This window comes from Malaya genurostris, chromosome 3 (genome assembly GCF_030247185.1).
Source record: "Malaya genurostris strain Urasoe2022 chromosome 3, Malgen_1.1, whole genome shotgun sequence".
Classification (NCBI taxonomy): Eukaryota; Metazoa; Arthropoda; class Insecta; order Diptera; family Culicidae; genus Malaya; species Malaya genurostris.
The window spans coordinates 125,064,343-125,082,447 of record NC_080572.1 but is presented as its reverse complement, the minus strand read 5'-3'; the positions used below and the strand labels follow the sequence as shown (position 1 = coordinate 125,082,447).

The 18,105-nt window shown below is 37.4% G+C and overlaps 1 protein-coding gene across 4 annotated transcripts in view; it reads left to right on the top strand.

Annotated features, from left to right (window-relative positions):
• The first annotated feature begins 3,077 nt into the window (after positions 1 to 3,077).
• LOC131434803 (nardilysin-like) overlaps positions 3,078 to 18,105 on the top strand; it is a 44,207-nt gene continuing 29,179 nt past the window's right edge. The window contains exons 1-2 of one of the 4 annotated variants that reach the window (XM_058601964.1): positions 3,111 to 3,453; positions 3,753 to 3,966. Coding sequence is in view for 1 of the 4 variants with exons in the window: in XM_058601962.1 (XP_058457945.1) it covers positions 18,062 to 18,077 (16 nt within the window). In the remaining 3 variants the exon portion in view is untranslated. The other 3 variants (XM_058601965.1, XM_058601963.1, XM_058601962.1) reach the window with 3 other exon arrangements.

The window sequence follows — 18,105 nt, the reverse complement described above, 5'->3', positions numbered from 1 at the left end:
AGCTGGAACGAATTTTTGAACGGGATTAGTCCAGACACATCGACATCAGAAATGTGGCGAAGAGTAAATGCACTGAGCGGTAAAAGGAGACAAAACGGTTTCTCCCTCATGACAAACGGGAATTTAATCGTTAATCCAATAGACATAGCCAACGAGATCGGCAAATACTTCGAAAGCCTCTCGTCCAACGAATCCCTTCCTAGCACTTTCATGAAGCAAAAAATAGAATCTGAAATCACCCCCACCTCATTCGTACCAAACTCGAGACAAGCATACAATCAACCCTTCTCGGCTACCGAACTAGCAGCCGCACTAGGAGCGGTACGCAGTAAATCAGCAGGCATCGATGACGTCAGCTACCCTTTACTCAAACATATGCCCCCAGTAGGAAAACGAGCACTATTAGATGCCTTCAATCGAATCTGGGAAGGCTCTCCCATACCGGATGCTTGGAAAATCGCGGTAGTAATCCCCATCCCCAAAAGATGCCAAGGAGTCAGATCTCCAAGTGACTTTCGTCCAATCAGCCTCTTACCTTGTTCCGCAAAAATCATGGAAAGACTCGTCAACCGCCGTCTGACTACCCTCCTTGAAAAACGTAACTTATTGGACCGCCGACAATTCGCATTCCGGAAGGGACTAGGTACCAACATCTACATGGGATGCCTGGGTAACTGCATCAACAAAGCACTAGCTGACGGCTCGCACATAGACATCGCAATTTTAGATATTGCCAGGGCCTACAATACTGTTTGGCGCGAAGGTGTCCTACGACAATTGCATCAGTGGGGAATCCGTGGGAATCTCGGTCTCTTCCTCAAACAGTATCTTAACAAGCGAAACTTCAAAGTCAGGATTGGCGGGCACCTGTCCAGCCAATTTAATGAGGTCAACGGCGTACCGCAAGGCTCTGTACTGGCAGTCACGCTGTTCCTCATCAGCATGAACTCCATGTTCGCGACCCTACCCAAAGGCATACACATATTCGTCTACGCAGACGACATCCTACTAGTGTCTATCGGAAAAACAATTGCTCGCACAAGGATAAAACTACAGTCAGCAGTCAAGGCCGTAGGCAAATGGGCCTGCTCGGTAGGATTCAACATCTCCGCACCAAAGTGCGTATATACACATTGCTGCGCATCACAGCACCGAGCTACGGATAGACCGATAAAACTTAACGGAGCAAACATCCCTTTTAAAAAACAACCAATCATACTAGGGGTAACGATCGACCGGAAGCTAACCTTCAAGCCTCACTTTCAGAAGGTAAAAAAGGACTGCGAAAGCAGGAAAAGGCTGATACGCACTATCACCTCACGTCACAAAAAATGCAACAGACAGACCGCACTACGCATCTGTCAGGCCATCATACAAAGTCGGGTGTTCTACGGCATTGAACTAACCAGCAGCAACTGGATCGAATTAGTAAGCACACTATCCCCACTGTTCCATGGAGCGATTCGAATCGCTTCAAACTTACTCCCCAGTTCGCCCGCAGAAGCCACATGTATCGAAGCCGGCACCCTGCCCTTCCAATGGACCACAGCAGTAGCCATCGTTAGGCGAGCCCTAGGCTTCCTAGAAAAGACGTCAGGAAACGACTGCGTACTCCTACAAACGGCCAAGACCGTGTACGAGAATTTCGCAGGAACCCGCCTTCCGAAACTAGCACGACTACTCAGAGTGACAGACCGTCCGTGGTTCGAACGCGGCCCAAATCTGGACATTAGTCTCTCCCACCTAATCAAAGTTGGAGATCCCCCAAGCACTAACTTAGAACGATACAACCGACTAGTCAATCGCAGGTATACCAACCACACCCGACTATACACAGACGGGTCTAAACTGGATGATAGCGTTGGAATCGGAGTCAGTGGTACCGAACCAGGTCTCGCACTCCGCCTCCCCCCATCATGCTCTATTTTTTCGGCGGAGGCGGAGGCAATCGTTATCGCCACTCTAAAAAAAACCAGAAAACATACCCACCGTCATTTTCTCGGACTCTCTATCCGTAATCTCAGCTCTACAATCCGGAGAATCACGGCATCCCTACGTACAGCAAATCGAACAAAACTGCGATCCACTCACAACACTATGCTGGGTACCCGGCCATTGCGGCATACGCGGCAATGAAGATGCAGACCGTCTAGCCGCCTTGGGCCGACGATCGCGAACCTTCCACACCAAAAAAGTACCGGCATCCGATATCGCTAACTATTTCGAAAGAATAGCCACCGACCACTTCATAGCGCACTGGCGTAATCAACCTGGCCACACCCAGAAAATTAAGGGTTCACCTGACCGATGGGTCGATCGCAACAACAGAATCGAACAAAAAATACTATCACGCCTACGAGTGGGACACACCAGAACGACACACGCCCATACCATTTCCAAAGTCAGCCCCACAATCTGCGGAACCTGCAACACCAGATTAACAGTAGAACATATCCTAGTGAATTGCAGAGTATACGAAGACCTACGAGAAAAATTCAACTTCCCGAGCTCCATTCGTGAAATTCTGGCGAACGACGCAATCAGGGAACAGACACTACTCTCCTTCCTCAAGGAAGCCAACCTCCTCGAGTCCATATAACACAACAACTTCATCTTCAACAACATCCTGGCCCTCGGCCACATCCAGAACGGATGATGGAGAGGATTCAGGCGGCCACACCACCTGACACCAAGCAAACAAGCCTACCGACAACCGTACGCGAACGAATACCACCACCACCATCCATCGCGGGACCTCCGCCACACCCGCAAGGGCTCGTGGGGAGGACTCCCGCGGCCCCAGCAGAACTAGGACCAACCAGCACTAGAGTACATAATGAGACAATGTTCATATTAGTATATTATGCTAGGCAAATACAATGTAGAATTTCCCCCACAGCCAGTCGGCGAATGACCTAAAATAGGTTAAAACCGAAATAAATAAATAATAATAATAATTCTCGAAAAATAGGTTAAAATGATTTTCAGTGTATATACAGTTTAACGGTGTAATTTGTCTGTATTTGACAGTTACCCAATTCATAACACGTTCGCGAAATCAAAATAATGGTTTAATCACGTTTGAAACAAGTGTATTTGGTTAGTTCTGCACAATTTCGAAGGATTTTAGTGATAATTGTAGTTCTAGCTGTAGTATTTTCTGTTCGATTTGAAAATCCAGTACAATTTTTAAACATTGTGCTTAAAAATCGAATATGCCATGCATTCAGTTAATGTAATTTCGAGTAGATATTTTTGGACTGTATTTGTGAAGATACATGCGCTCCTGCACCTAGTTGAAGTTAATTGATCTAGGATAACCGTTTACTACGTTTGGCAAACGTTACTATAATTACTATAAACTTTTCTATCAATAAATCCCTTATATTGAGTGTCAGTAAATCATAATAGTGTAATTAGGCATAGTGTGTACAAGTTACACTAGCGGTCACGGTAAGTGGTCAAAATGTACTGAGTATTACAAAAGTACCTATATATTAGCAATGCTATCATTCTTGAAAAACGAAATCATCGTTTTTGGTCGAATTACTACTAGGGCTGATTCTCGCGCTTCTGAGTAGTTTAATGTTACTGTTTCGCGTTTCGTCTTAGACTCTGTAGAGTAGAGATCAAGAAAGAGGAAATAAATCAAACAAATTGAAACTAAACATAAAAAATAAATACATAAATATAAAAAATAATAAATACGTTGCAAACAATAAGCGTTCCATTTTATACATAACCAAAAAAAGGTCGAAACAATCCAACGAAACTCATTCAGTTTAATCAGAGAGCTTCGTTTGATCGGACATGAATTGATAGATATGAGCCAAACTACCAATTTCACCAGTCACTACAGACTCGTCAGCGCATAACAGTTTATGCAGAACTGCTAGACCACTAACCAAGTTTTATATTGGAGCTTTTGACTATCTTTTACCGGAACCGAAGTCCGTTATAGTCCCGGTAAGTTTTTTACGGTCATCAATTAGCAATACCTAAATTCAGATAGTTTTCAAATCTTTTTTGATAATTTTGTACTTATTTGTTTCAATTATATGATTTAAAATTTTTAACTTTAGCTTTCAGTTCATTCCAAATAAGTTTGATCATAAATGAATAAGACCTTCATGCTAGAAGAGGTCAACTAAAAGTTTTATTTATTTTGTCTATTTCCATCTATCTATCTATCTATTATATATATATATATATATATATATATATATATATATATATATATATATATATATATATATATATATATATATATATATATATATATATATATATATATATATATATATATATATATATATATATATATATAATTTTCCACTGAAAAAGTCGCGAATGATTGCTAGATCTACGACAGATATTTGCATATGTGCTTGGCCGTCGAAGGAAAGGATACTAGATCGTTGAAAAATTTGTTTGGCGCGGAACGAGATGTTTTGTGTGGAGATTTCACATGCATACTTGATCCACGTGATTCTTCATTTCGAACCACGTGCTTAATTGGGTATCAAAATTATTGCTTACTAAACTGCCCAAACATACATATCAGTCCCATATGGAAAATCGGCATGTCGAGAAAACGACGATTAAAATTTTATTTCCGATTTTTTTCTATTTATTGTGTTACTAAATGCTAAGTCATGGTATTATTACATGAAATATCGGTAATACACCTTTGCTATTCCAATATTGCAACAAATGAAATTATTGAAATTTGCACTGGATGGGACTGACAGGCGGGTACTTTGCATATGCAAAGTATTGGACAGACATGAGTTGATATTTTTTCACATTTTACTGAACAAACCCTCAACTTTTATTGCAATTTCTACGAGTATATTGCGGATAGATCTCATTCCTCAAGGTAACTCAAAATTGGCTCAACGATTGAATACAATTTGTTTTGGATACTTCACTTTCTATTCCCGGGCACTCGAAAAATGGTATTTAACCAAGTATAATGCTCCACTTTAAATCAATTTCCCTAGAGGGGTAATAACCTCAATCTCAGCATTCGAAAAAAATATTTTGCTTTCATATAGTCCATATTCATATTTACGCACATGTCAAATTTCATAACAATAAAGTCGTTTGTTTAGATAGCCAGCCTTTGTTTACCAGTTACCATTAGTTTTGCCATTCTCATATAGAAAGGTTCTACAAAATGTCTGTGTGAACCGATTTTGACAAACTTGAATTCAAATGAAAGATCTTGTGGTTCAATACAAAATTCTTCAATTTTATCTCCATCTGACTTCCGGTTCCGGAATCATGGGGTAAAATGTGCAAAAAAGAGTTCAATTTTGTTGAACTGAAAATCGAGTCAGTTTCGAACCTGGTTTTTATATCAGGTTTGCTTGAACCCTCGTTGCTAAGTGCGGAATCAACACAGTTTCATGAAAAGTGTTTGTTTGATGAAACTACCCTGAGTCAGTTTCAGTTTTCTCAAGCGAAAACTACATTAAATTGAAATGAAAGGTCTTGTAGTCCCATAGACAAATTCGAGAATGTCATACTGATCCGATTTCCGTTTCTAGAATCAGGATGATTAGTGATATGTTTACGTTTCGTCTTTGATTCATCAGTGCATAGCAATTCATATTGAACTGCTTTATGCAAAACTCGGCAGTTCAATTTAAACCGCTAAGCAGACGTAAAGTTTCTGCTATCTACAGAACACTTTTTTCTTTGCATCGAAATGTAATGTCTATACTGACGTGCCGAACGAAAACGTATTTTCGACTCTTTCTGGCCGATGCAGTGTAAATGATGATTAGTGTAAATTACTTACTCACTTTCCTCAGAGACGGCCTGGCCGATTTTCAATTCGTAGGCCATATTTGTTACTTGTCATGCGAACCAACTTCAGCTATATCGGTCCTCGAAATCCGCTTTTGGAAGTAACGGAAATAGTGGTCCAAAACTACAAAAAGGATTCTCCAAGATGGCTAAACAGGGTTTCACAAACTTAGACTCAAATGAAAAGTCTTACGGTTTCATATGAAATTCCACAATTTATTACGGATACAACCAATCAGAACCAACTTTCATGCTTCTATTCAATGAAGAGTTTTTTTTTAAGAATTTCACTGTAAGAACGAGTGCTCCAAATGGCGTCATGAAACAAAAAACAATTCTTTTGCTTGGAATTGCATGGTTAAACACGATCCTGAAATGTGCTCGCATTTTCATCTGCAAAATCTCACTAAAAAATGGCTGGTGCACTCGGCAATAATTATTGTGGCATCTACTAGTAATAAAAAGTGTTACTTTCGCTAAGAGATCATCAATACTGTGGAGGAATATTTTATAAAACTTTCGAGAAATAATTTTTCGGGCGGGATTAAGTGTATCGACCTAAAGGGGGACATTGAAAAAGGGAGCTTGAGAACATCATTGTAAAATAGGTTTTAAAAATTTAATTCGCGCTTCAAATGCGCTGGATCGAGTAATCTGAAAATAGTTTTTAAATATCTATGAAAACAATGTTCGTAATTTTTAAACTTGTTCAAGCATGAGAGAGCAGAAGCAGAAAACAAAATTGTATAAAATCAAGCATAAATTTTTGATTTTTGAAAGAAAAAAACTACGGAATTACCGTAGCCCCGAAATCATCCATCGAGGGATGGGTGGATTCGTAAGCCGAAAAGCTTACGAGTATACCACGGAAATGCAAGACTCTCTTCCAACTAAACGATAAACAATCTCGCTATATGTGCTAGAAACCACCTGAGGGTTAGTTTCAGACGGGTGCGTCAAACTCACATCAGACCTTCTGAAGGAAACAAGTCCCTTCAAGTTACCCGGGCTGGCTATCCACGTTCCTTCCTCCAGTACTCAATTCGTTTTATTCCCCGATGCTCCATGTCTTACCCTTGCCCTTAATGCCTCCATGGTGAATGTGGAATATTATTATAATAAAAGGTAATCATAGATGAATCAGTAAATATTGTATTAACATTCGAAAGCATATTTCAATCTAAAGATAATTATATGTAACTTCATAAGTTTAAATATGTAATATGAAGTTAATAATCACCTTCATTCTTGTTTACGGCCGTATGCGATACGTTTGAAAATATGTCAAATTCGCATTACTGTTTACGTTAGAATCAAACGCACTTTCAAAACTCGTACATACATAAGAACAACGCTAATCCAACTTTAAACCATCAGTTCTGGTACAGACTTAAGATGTAATGAAAAATGTTTGTTCTCGATTGTTATTTGGTTTGTGTTCTCGCTGTTTTTGTTTCATTATTCTTGTTTAAGTTCGTATCGACCATTCGAAGGAATACGAACAAGTCATTCGAGAAGAACAGAACTGATGCACTGATGAAGGTTGCAAATAGCACACCGAAATACTGGTATCTGTGTCTGTTACTATCTCGTGACGGTAGTGGCGAAATAGTAAAGACTTTCAAATATAGTGGAATTTGATCGATTCGAAGATAAGTTTTTTGAAGACTCCCTTAGTAATATTAATGGAAACATGAATTAAAAGGCATCATAACACCACTAGGTGGATTCAAGCAGGCTTTTTATCTCTTTGGTTATAATTAAATGAGCAGAAATGTTAGTTGTTTCAATAACTTTTAGGTGAAACAGCAAAGGTAATTTTGAGATTGATGAGTTTTGCCTTTCTCAAAACGAAAGCTTTTGCAATCACTGTGAAAACCCACTTTTGAACCGAAGCTCGGAAGGCTAAGTGTTATATTACATTCAAATCAGTTTGTCGAGATCGCAAAAGTGTCTGTGTATGTGTGAGTGACAAAACTATAAGTATGCACACGGAGAACCCGCAGATCACAAAATTACAATATTGCAATTGTTGTTTCACGCCTTGGTTGTTTCAACTAATATGTTGTTAATTTAACTAACATATCTGTTGATTTTGACATAACCATTCAGGTAACCGAAATTGTTGTATTGTATTCAAATGCTGTCACTTGGCAGAGAACGAAGACAGCAAAAGGCAGAACAAAAAACCTCTTCATTTCACCAGAAGCGTTTCATATTGAAAATTTTCAATGGTAAATGAACGTCATTTATGTTAGTTACGTAGTGGTCGTTTTATGTAAGTGAAAGTATGCAGAAGAATATAACAGTTAATTGTAAAACAAGTTTTCCATGTGTTAAATAGATATTCCTACAGTATAAATGTTTTAATTTCATCTGAGAGTAATGTATTCTAGGACAGTTCATGTCAATGTTATTAAAACCGCTTAACGCTTAAAAATTTGCTGCTAAAGTGAAGTGGTACTATTTGTATTTTTTTGAATGTGTATCTGTAGCATTAGGTTTACCAGCGAGCCATTCTGCAAGTGAAGGAAAAAATTCCTAATTCCCTGTGACCATTTTTCTGATGAGTTCCCTTTTGAGAATTGTAATCTTTTGGTTCATTTCCATATCCTTTGTGAGTTTAGTGATAAAGATATAAGCAGTTAATTAGGTAAAAATTCGTTGTTCAAGCAGTGAACGATTAGCTGCCCCCGAAGAGGCTAACAGTAAAAAATATTTATTGCAATTGGCGTTTTAAGTTCAAATAACTGAATAATTGGTTGAAACAACTGAGACATTTTTTTTGCTTTCATGCATACAAGTAGCTTTGCTGGGATTGTGTCTTTGCTCAATTGCACGAGTGACATCTCATTGAAACGTTTCATTGTTCGCTCAGGGTGTTTGGCATTGCTCAACTGAAACGTTTCATTACTTGTTGGGTGTTGTTGCTAAGCTGCCAGCACGATAAATCAAAAATGACAGATTAGTTAAAACAACAGTCGATTAGTTGTACCAAATTTTAACCAATCAAAATCAGAAAAACAACTAATATTTTAGTTGTTTTGCGATCGCTGGCTTTTCCGTGCACATATGCATATGAATTATAGATAGTTTTTGTTTTTAATTTCATATGGATCTGATTCTCGGTACTGCAATTACAAGGCTATGAGTAAAAAAACTGTAATTTCAATAGATTACTGGTTACTTTTCTTCGAGATGGCACAGCCAATTTTCTCAAACCGAAATTCAAATCAAAGGTCTAACGGTTCTATACGTAATACGTGAATATGGTCCGGATCCAACTTCCGGTTCCATAATTACTGGGTGATGAGTGTTTGAAATTTCAAGCCCACGGGACGATGTCAAAGAGGGAAATATTCTTCTAATTTGTAGGTCATGTTAGTTGCTGGTTATAAGAATCGACTTCTGTTTTATTGGCCCCCGGAAACCGGTTCCGGAAGTGCCGGAAATAGTGGTCAAAAACTCCAGAGAGGAACTCACTACATTTTTTCAGAGATGGCACAACCATTCCATAACTACAAGGAGAAGTGTGTTTAAAATTTCAAACCGGAATTTCAATTGGGAGCGACACGACAAAAAATATAAAAAAATCTTTTAAAGGCTATACACGGGTTAACAAGTAAAATCTGCTCCCAAAAGGAATTCATATCGTTATAAAATATATTTGAAAGAACTGAAGACAATTTTCTCAAAATTTCAATTTTTTAAACTTCAGCTTTAACCTTCCTTCAACATGGGAGCTAGGGTACTAGAACTAACACCATGCATTTCCTTCTAACAGAGCTTCAATGAAAAGGCATGGTTGATTGTTAATTATTTTTTAGAAAAACTCTTTGTAGTCGTCCACATTTAAAGTGAAACCGAAGCACATTGACGTGTTCAAAAAATGATTCATCCATTACTACAAAATTAAGAGTTTTACCATCCCGATAATACCTAAACAATGCCTGATTTTTTCGATGGCACGGTTGTTTCAAAATCCAAATCAAATGAAAATCAACAGAACCACCCTAACTCCGTCAAGGGTTTAAATTTTGAAAAAATTATATCCCATCCGAACTCGTTCAAATATGGTATAATAATATCTTCTTTGGAGCTAGATTTCCTTTACTTGTCAGTGTCATATACCATTCGACTCAGTTTGTTGAGATCATAAAGTGTGTGTGTGTGTGTGTGTGTGTGTGTGTGTGTGTGTGTGTGTGTGTGTGTGTGTATGTCTGTGTGTATGTGACAAATAATGTCACTCGATTTTCTCAGACTGAGCCGATTTGCAGAAATTCAAATGAAAAGTCTTATGGTCCCATAGATCGCTATTAAATTTTATCTCGATCCGACTTCCGATTCTGGAATTACAGAGTGATATGCACCAAAAAATGAAAAAAATGTCACTCACTTTTCTCATGGATGGCGTGACTGAGTTTCACAAACTTATGGCGTTTTTCATTGAAAAACACTGGGGTCGTGGATTGCTCTGGTTTTGCACTTTCGGTCAGAAATCGCAATAAAACACAGTACGAATGTTGCATTTCTGCTCGAAAGTGCAAAATCAGAGCAATCCACGCCACCAGTGTTTTTCAATGAAAAACGGCATTAGATTCAAACGAAAGTACTTATGGTCCCATAGCCCGCTATTGAATGTCATTTTTATCTGACTTCCGGTTCCGGAATTTAAGGCAGAATGTGCAAATCTTTCAAATTATCAATTTCATGAGTATTTTTTTTAAAGTGATGGCGCAACGAGGGCAAATTTTTACAAAACTTACTGGAAAATTCATCTACCGTGCTAGTTAATGGTTATATAAATATATTTTGGGACTACTAGTACCCGATTTCCTTTTCTGAACGCACCAATAATAATGAAGAAAGCTTCAAAAACGGAGCTAGCTTCGATTTCTCAGCAACGGTTAAACCGATTTTCACAAATCATGATTCGAATCAAAACTCATGGCGTTTTCGTTTTTAATTTGCACTACACCGGTACAGTGCTACACTGAGGTATGAATAAACGAACAATAATGACGAAAACATAAACAGTAACCATTGGCTACAATAGACGATTCCATTGCACAGAGCTACACCAAACTTTTGATGAGTGCTACACCAGTGGCATCGGTGCAGAAAAAGTGTAGCACTGGTGTAGTGCAATTGGTAAAAACGAACGGTTTCAGTGCAGCTTTCGCTACACCAGTGTAGTGCAATTTAAAAACGAAAACGACATCAGTTTCTTAAGAGATAGTGTGCAATTTCATCCAGATCCGACTTTCGGTTTCGAAATTATAGGGCAATTAGTATCAAAACTTTCAAACTGTCATGCAAAATGATGCAAAATCTGGTACGGAAGAAGAAAAAACGCCAAGCACACAGCGTGTTTTATTCAATTTTGTATAGGGTTGCCACCTTGAAATATATATTAACATGACGTAACTGTTTAGGGCATGTTCAGGAGTGTTATAGTTCTAGATGCATGGTTTATGTCATTTAAATTAATTTAAATCATTTAAATCTGGAATTTTTAACAAGAAAAACAGCCCTAGCAGCGTTTTACTCGTGTTTCAAAAATACAAAAAAATAGAACGGCAGCGTATACCAGTTTTAAATTTGACAGTAGAACTGTTCGAATAAATAAAACTAAAACGACTTGCTGGAGATACGTTTGTTTCGGTTTCAATTTTATTATAGATCTCCCATATAAAACTTCCAGATGCTGAAATTGTCTCTTACAAATTGAAAAGGCTATGGTAGTTTATAAACAAAGAAAGTTTTTGATTTTATTCAAGTTTAAAAAATATCTTGACAGAATCTTATAGTGATGTTTTTGAAAATATAAGTAATATGAGGAAGGCATCATTACACCATTGAATGGATTAAAAAAAATTAAATTAGAAATTAATCTTAAACACCCTGGGTAGTTTCAGATTTCTCAGACGCAAACGCATGACACAAGATCAATGGTAACCAGTTAAAGCTTTAAATCGTTTTATAGCGCTTTGTGTGATACTTGCTGTCCAGTAGAGATAGTCGGGTTTCGGGTATTTGTACCCGAAACCGGAACCGAACCCGTACCCGACGGGTTTTTAGTCGGGTACGGGTAAAAATTGTTATTTTTGATCGGGTATGGGTAAAAAATTTTACTGCTCGCTCGGGTACGGTTAAAGTTTTTTATTGTTTAATCGGGTACAGGTGAAAATTTTCTTTAATCGGTTAGGAGTCGGGTTCGAGGAAAAAGAAATTGCTCCCGACCATCTGTACTTCACATAAATATGTTTACACGATGATGAGAAGAATTTTTTCATTGCACAACAGCTTTTCCGAAAAATAAACTTTTTTTTCCCATAAATACGTTTATTTCATAGGCAATATACATAAGTTTTTCTTCGCGGTGGCATCCACAATACATAGTACTTTAAACCTAATACATTTCGATTATCATATTAGTATGTTGGTATTCATTAGTTAATCTAAACACTGTTTTTATCAAGCGATTTGCTATTATAAATTACATTAAATTAAATTTATTTATTTTGTACATGAGCTTATAAATATTTAGGTTTGTCTGTATCAGTTCATCACTATTATTCATATAATATAGCTGGCTATTGGGTGAACTCATGGAAGAGAAATGAGTCTAACATAAAATAAAATTTAAATTGGAAGTTTCATGTAAGGAAGGTCACAACAAGCAAGAATGTCGCGAACTGGGACATTGGATAGAGTACCTTGAGTACGCAAGGAATTTATTGGTTGAGATCTGACATCACGATACTCCACGCATGTCCAAACGACATGATCAATGTCGCGATAACCTTCGCCACAAGCACAATGACTAGTCTCGGAAAGTCCAATTCGAAGGAGATGTGCATCTAACCTGTAGTGATTGGACATGAGTCTGGACATCACACGAATAAAGTCCCTACTCACATCCAGTCCCCTGAACCATGCCTTTTTTGATATTTTAGGAATAATTGAGTGCATCCACCGACCCACATCATCTTTATCCCAAGAAGCTTGCCAGCGATTAGCTAAATGAAGCCGAAACATTATTGTTGAATATACCAAACCCAGTAGCCTTTTCAATTCGTGATCCGTCCGTGTAAAATATTTTTTCAGAGTCAATATGCCTGAACTTACTTGTAAATATTTTTGGGATTTCCATCGAGCGTAGATGTTCCGGGATTCCACGCACTTCGCGCTGCATGGATGTGTCGAAAAATAAAGTTGAGTCAGGGATATTTAGGAGGCTGTCACGGATAGGAATATATCTTGAAGAATCGATTTGAAATAAACAATTTTGACATTCGCGCCTAGGACCAGACCTGATTAGCTCTAAGATGCTGAAATGAGACCCTATTTTCCACGTAGGTTTTTTTGGAAACTATTTAATGCAGAATCCAGTAGAAGCTACGTGATTCATAGATAAAATGTAGTGTAGTAGGGTAACAGAGAACTTTTGGCCCACTTTAGGATTTACCCACTTTGTAAAAATATCCAGGAAATGCAGTGGCGTCTCGTGAAAAAACATACGGGTTGTGCACTGATTATGTGGAATGATATCAGATGTAACAGTTCGTTGTAAGTGAAAACTAAAGATTGAGAAATGGATTTTCGCATGTGCTTTTCTATACAATAAAATAACGATATACTTTTGGATAGGATTTTTTATTAAACTTACTTCGGCGCTCTGCAGTCGGTAAAATCTGTCAATAACTTCATCAATAAAACCACTTCGATGTTGCAACTAAGACAGCAATCTACCACAAGCATAAGTCTCTTCTGAAGGTGTTCATAGTAGTACTCGAAGAGCCAAACCTGATAGAGAGAACAACAAGTCTTTCTGAATTTGTGCAGTAACTCATGTGCACGGAAAAGACCCTACGACCAGAGATACTTTAAATTTTAAGTTAGATGTATTTGAGATGTGTTTGAATACACGCAAAGTACTCGAGTTCAGAGCGGCACGGCAATGCGACATAAAAAGATCGTCTGACTGTTATTGACCAGCAAGCGCCAACAGCTTAGGAAAAATTTGTGCATACTGTGCTGTGAACAAAATCGCTTATTATTTTATATTCGGTACCCCTGACATGCTTTCATCGAATAAATAAAGAATTTAAAATATAATTTAATGTGGTTGGGGAAGCAGCTAATTCCTTCAATTTGACCGGTTGTGCAGTGCACGCGGTGCACATTAGAACTAGACGCCACTGAGCAAATGTTGTAATATCTTTGAAAAATCCTTCCGCAATAGGTAATATAACCCTCCGTCTGACAGACATTTTTGTACCTTCGGTCTGACAGACCGGCCAGACGTTTTACGTTTTTTCACGCATTTCGGTGTAAATTAGAAGTGTATTCAGGTTCATTTCAATACAAACCAGGTATATTTCGTTCCTTACATTCTTACTAGTCATGGCATATGACGTATATTGAAATTACAAAAAGAGATTTTTCATGAAATATGATCTGAACATTTATTTATGCAAACAAAACATATGTATTGAACCTTTGAATGCTGTTGCCAAACTGGAGATGAACAATTTGAAGCAATAAAAACGAGTTTTTCGGTGAATATTTTCTACTTCATGTAAACATATCTTGCAGTCTCTCTTGCATATAAGTGTTTCGGTACCGATGCTGTACGATTAGCCACAACAATCAATGGAATGTTGATTGGTTTACCGAAAAAATTTCAATAGACGAATGAATGACAAAATGTTTAATTATATGAACATTATTCATTCGGTGTTCAGCAAAACTAGAGTTCTAGACAAAGAATGGAGAAAAGTGCGTCTTGCATTATTTTTGTTGCATCGTCGAGTTCTTTGCAAATACAACAGGTTGCCAGTGCCATCACATCCAACATGTTGTTAAAAAATTGCAGTGTTGTTTACGAGACCCTACCGATCATGATGATATTAAAAATGCCATTTTAAAACTCTCCTATCCACAGATTGAAATTTGAAAAATAGTGAAATAATTGCAAAACACTATCAAGGATCCTAAAACCAATTTTAGGAATTAATTTATCAGTGTTTGAGTAGAATAATTTCACTAGAATAAAAGTTTTGTATAAACCGTGTATTGTATACTGTGTGCATTCTTTAGTCCCATTTTGTTGGAACAAGATGCTACCCAGACCTTTTAAAATTATAGACTGGTAACACAAAGTTTGTCAATATCCACCTATGATATATCGATCGCCTTCGATTGTCTCACCAGGTCTGAAGAAGAGTGCCTCAATGATAGTTTCTTAAGCATACAATGCTATATATTATGCAAAGTCAATCACCATTATGTAGCATATTTTGAGCGTTGTTAGTTACCATCGTCCAAGTTTGGAAAGGATTTTGATGCTTCATCAAACATTGCCTTGCCTTTAGTGGCTGGGGTCCATTAGGAGATTGATAGTACCTATTATCTTTCCCCGGACAGTACCAGCCTAGATGCCGTGCGGAAACCGGCGGAAAAAAATGAGCCAAGAATAGATCCACTGGGTTCCTGTTTCCATGTCGCAAAAGGCGACAATTGTAGGAGTTCCTTTTTCCTTTCAGTTATTAGATATTTTCAGCGTTTCACTTTCGATTACTCTATTTTATTTAATTATCTCTTCAATCAACTTATCAATTTGCGACTAGCTTTGGATAGAAATTTTATTTGATATGTTTTCTTCTTCTATGTCATTGCTTGTCTTTCAAGATTATAAATTGAATGAAAAAAATCAACTATTGCGCAAATTCGTTAATACACTGAAGTCTTTTTTTATACGAGTTTACGTACCGCATAACTCTGAAATTTTGCATAAAAAAGGCATAACTCTGAAACTTCGCATGAAAAAACCGCAAAACTTTGAAAATTCGCATAAAAAAGTCGCATAAAAACCGCATAAAAAAGACCTTAGTGTATTACAAAGCTAATAACAGAGAAAACGTATATCGGTATATAGAATAAATAGTAAAAAATACTTGTTTGTTTGATAAATTAATAATTTTCTCTCGGTAGCCGGCTGGCAATATAACCAATTAATAATTTTAATAAATATTTATAATAAAAAGGCGGAAATAATAAGAAATCAAGTCGCGCGTGAAATCTGTTGACCTTTGTTTGGTGATTTAAAATGATTCTATACATTTTTTAGAATCTGTCACTACAATGAATCAACTATTTTGTCTGAGTCCCATTCACTCGTTTATTTTGTAGCAGGTATTTCCATTTAGAAAAAATAGGGAAGCTTTTATTCGTTACGCGATAGTGTTTAAAATATCCCTTCAGTTTCCACGAATAAGAACTGTGAATCAAGACTCCTCGGGACTTCAGTATCGGATATTGTTGAAACTTTCACTCGGGAAGTCAGAGAGTTTAGTGGTGCATCCGAGCATCTTGAAACCAGAACATACTAGGTCGCACGCAAATACTACCATTACTGAAATTTATACTAACAAAAATTCTTCCCCCGTGACACTTGTGGAGTGCGCAGTAGTATATACGGCCTCTAGTGACAACAAGTGTTGGACTAACATCCCTTCTCATTCCTTAGACGATCTACGTTCGGGCCTGATTGGCGCCGGTACTGATCAATGAATTCTGGGGTTACCAGAAGATGTACATTGAAGGATGATTTACCAGTCCCAGGTTGGATCTAGAAATTCCCTGTACAATTTCAGCAAATCCCGATCAGTAACGGAGTAGCAACCAGGGGTGGTCGCTCAAACTCAAAGCTCATCAAACATTGCCTTGCCTTTAATAAGATATGCTAGCTCTAGATTTTTGATTGATACCCAGTCCAGCAGGATATTTATAATGCTAATACTATTTTAATGTTATTATTCTCTGCATTTTGAGAGCAACTTTTTTGGTAAATTTAACCTAATCTTTAAGAGTATCGTTAGTCTAATCACATTACCATCAATACGTGCAGAAAGATTTCAGTCAGTAGTATCTAGTACCCTTTCTTCCATTTTTTAAAGCGTGTGTGCAACAGGAAACATGTGAAATCTTCGAGTGAAATTACAAACAACTGTATAATCTACACTTGTTAGAAATTTCAGATGTAGGGTAACAGAGGTATTTTGGCCACTTCATATATTTTGGCCAACCTAAAAAACTTTATGGATTTAATCAATGTGATAAGTGTATATATTTTATCAATTTGAAGCTAATCACTGTAAATTAACTATTGCGGAAGGGTTTTTCAAAGATATTGCAACATTTGGTGGATATTTTCACAAAGTGGGCCAAAATAAAATCAATCCTAAAGTGGGCCAAAATACCTCTGTTACCCTATTCAATAGAACCAAGAAAAGAACTGATATCACTGAAAATACTCAATATATCGACCAATGTTAAATTTGGAAAATCCACATCGATTGCATACTTCAGAACTATTCCCAATGTTTTATGTTTTGATATTCTACTTATCGCAAACTTCTATCATTGTGTAGAGACAATTAATGTTCTTCTTTATAGAAGGTCTTCGCGTTTCCAGGATCTGTTGAACCAATTACAATTTCTATTTTTGCTTCCCTTGTTGGTCCGCTGCTAGTGCAAATATAATTATTCGAGTTAGAAAGATTCAAATCGATTCAAGATCACGAAGCATTTAAATAATAATCAAAAGATATAAAATAAATCATTTCGATTTCTTTCAAAGATGAAGAATTTGAAAATCACAAAAGCTGAAAATCAAATGGATTTTCAGTACTGATGAAACTTGAATACAAAAGGTTAAGAAAAACTTGCCAGCATATAATGTAGCTAGGATGTGAAATCAATTCTATAGTATCGTTTCAATACAACCTGTTGCATGATGTATTGCAATTCTGAAAGTCGTTTGGTGTACCATTCTAACATCGGAGGTATCTTCCACGCAACACCCTCACGCACGTGAAAGGTTCGAAATGAACGGATGCGAATTGATGAACTACTACTATCGGCAAACGGTTAGTTTGATTCCATCATTACAGTGCCTCGGTAGTGTTTTCAGTAACTGGATGTAGTGGCTATCCAATGTAGCTAATCAATAGACATACGAACTAACAACAGGCAGCTTTTAGTTACATACAGCTGATTGATTACTTTATGGTGGATAAATAATTTAGCTTCCACGGAGGCGAACGTAGAACGAATCCAATGATGACACCCGATTGGGACACTATACTACTGTGTTAGTTGTTAGAAATCAGTTCACCAAAGAGGCGCGCGTGGAGCAGACACGTCCGAGAGCTCGTGGAAAGTGGTTGTTCGGCCCAAAATGCGGTCATTATCATGTAACGTCGGGCAACAACAGTCCAATTT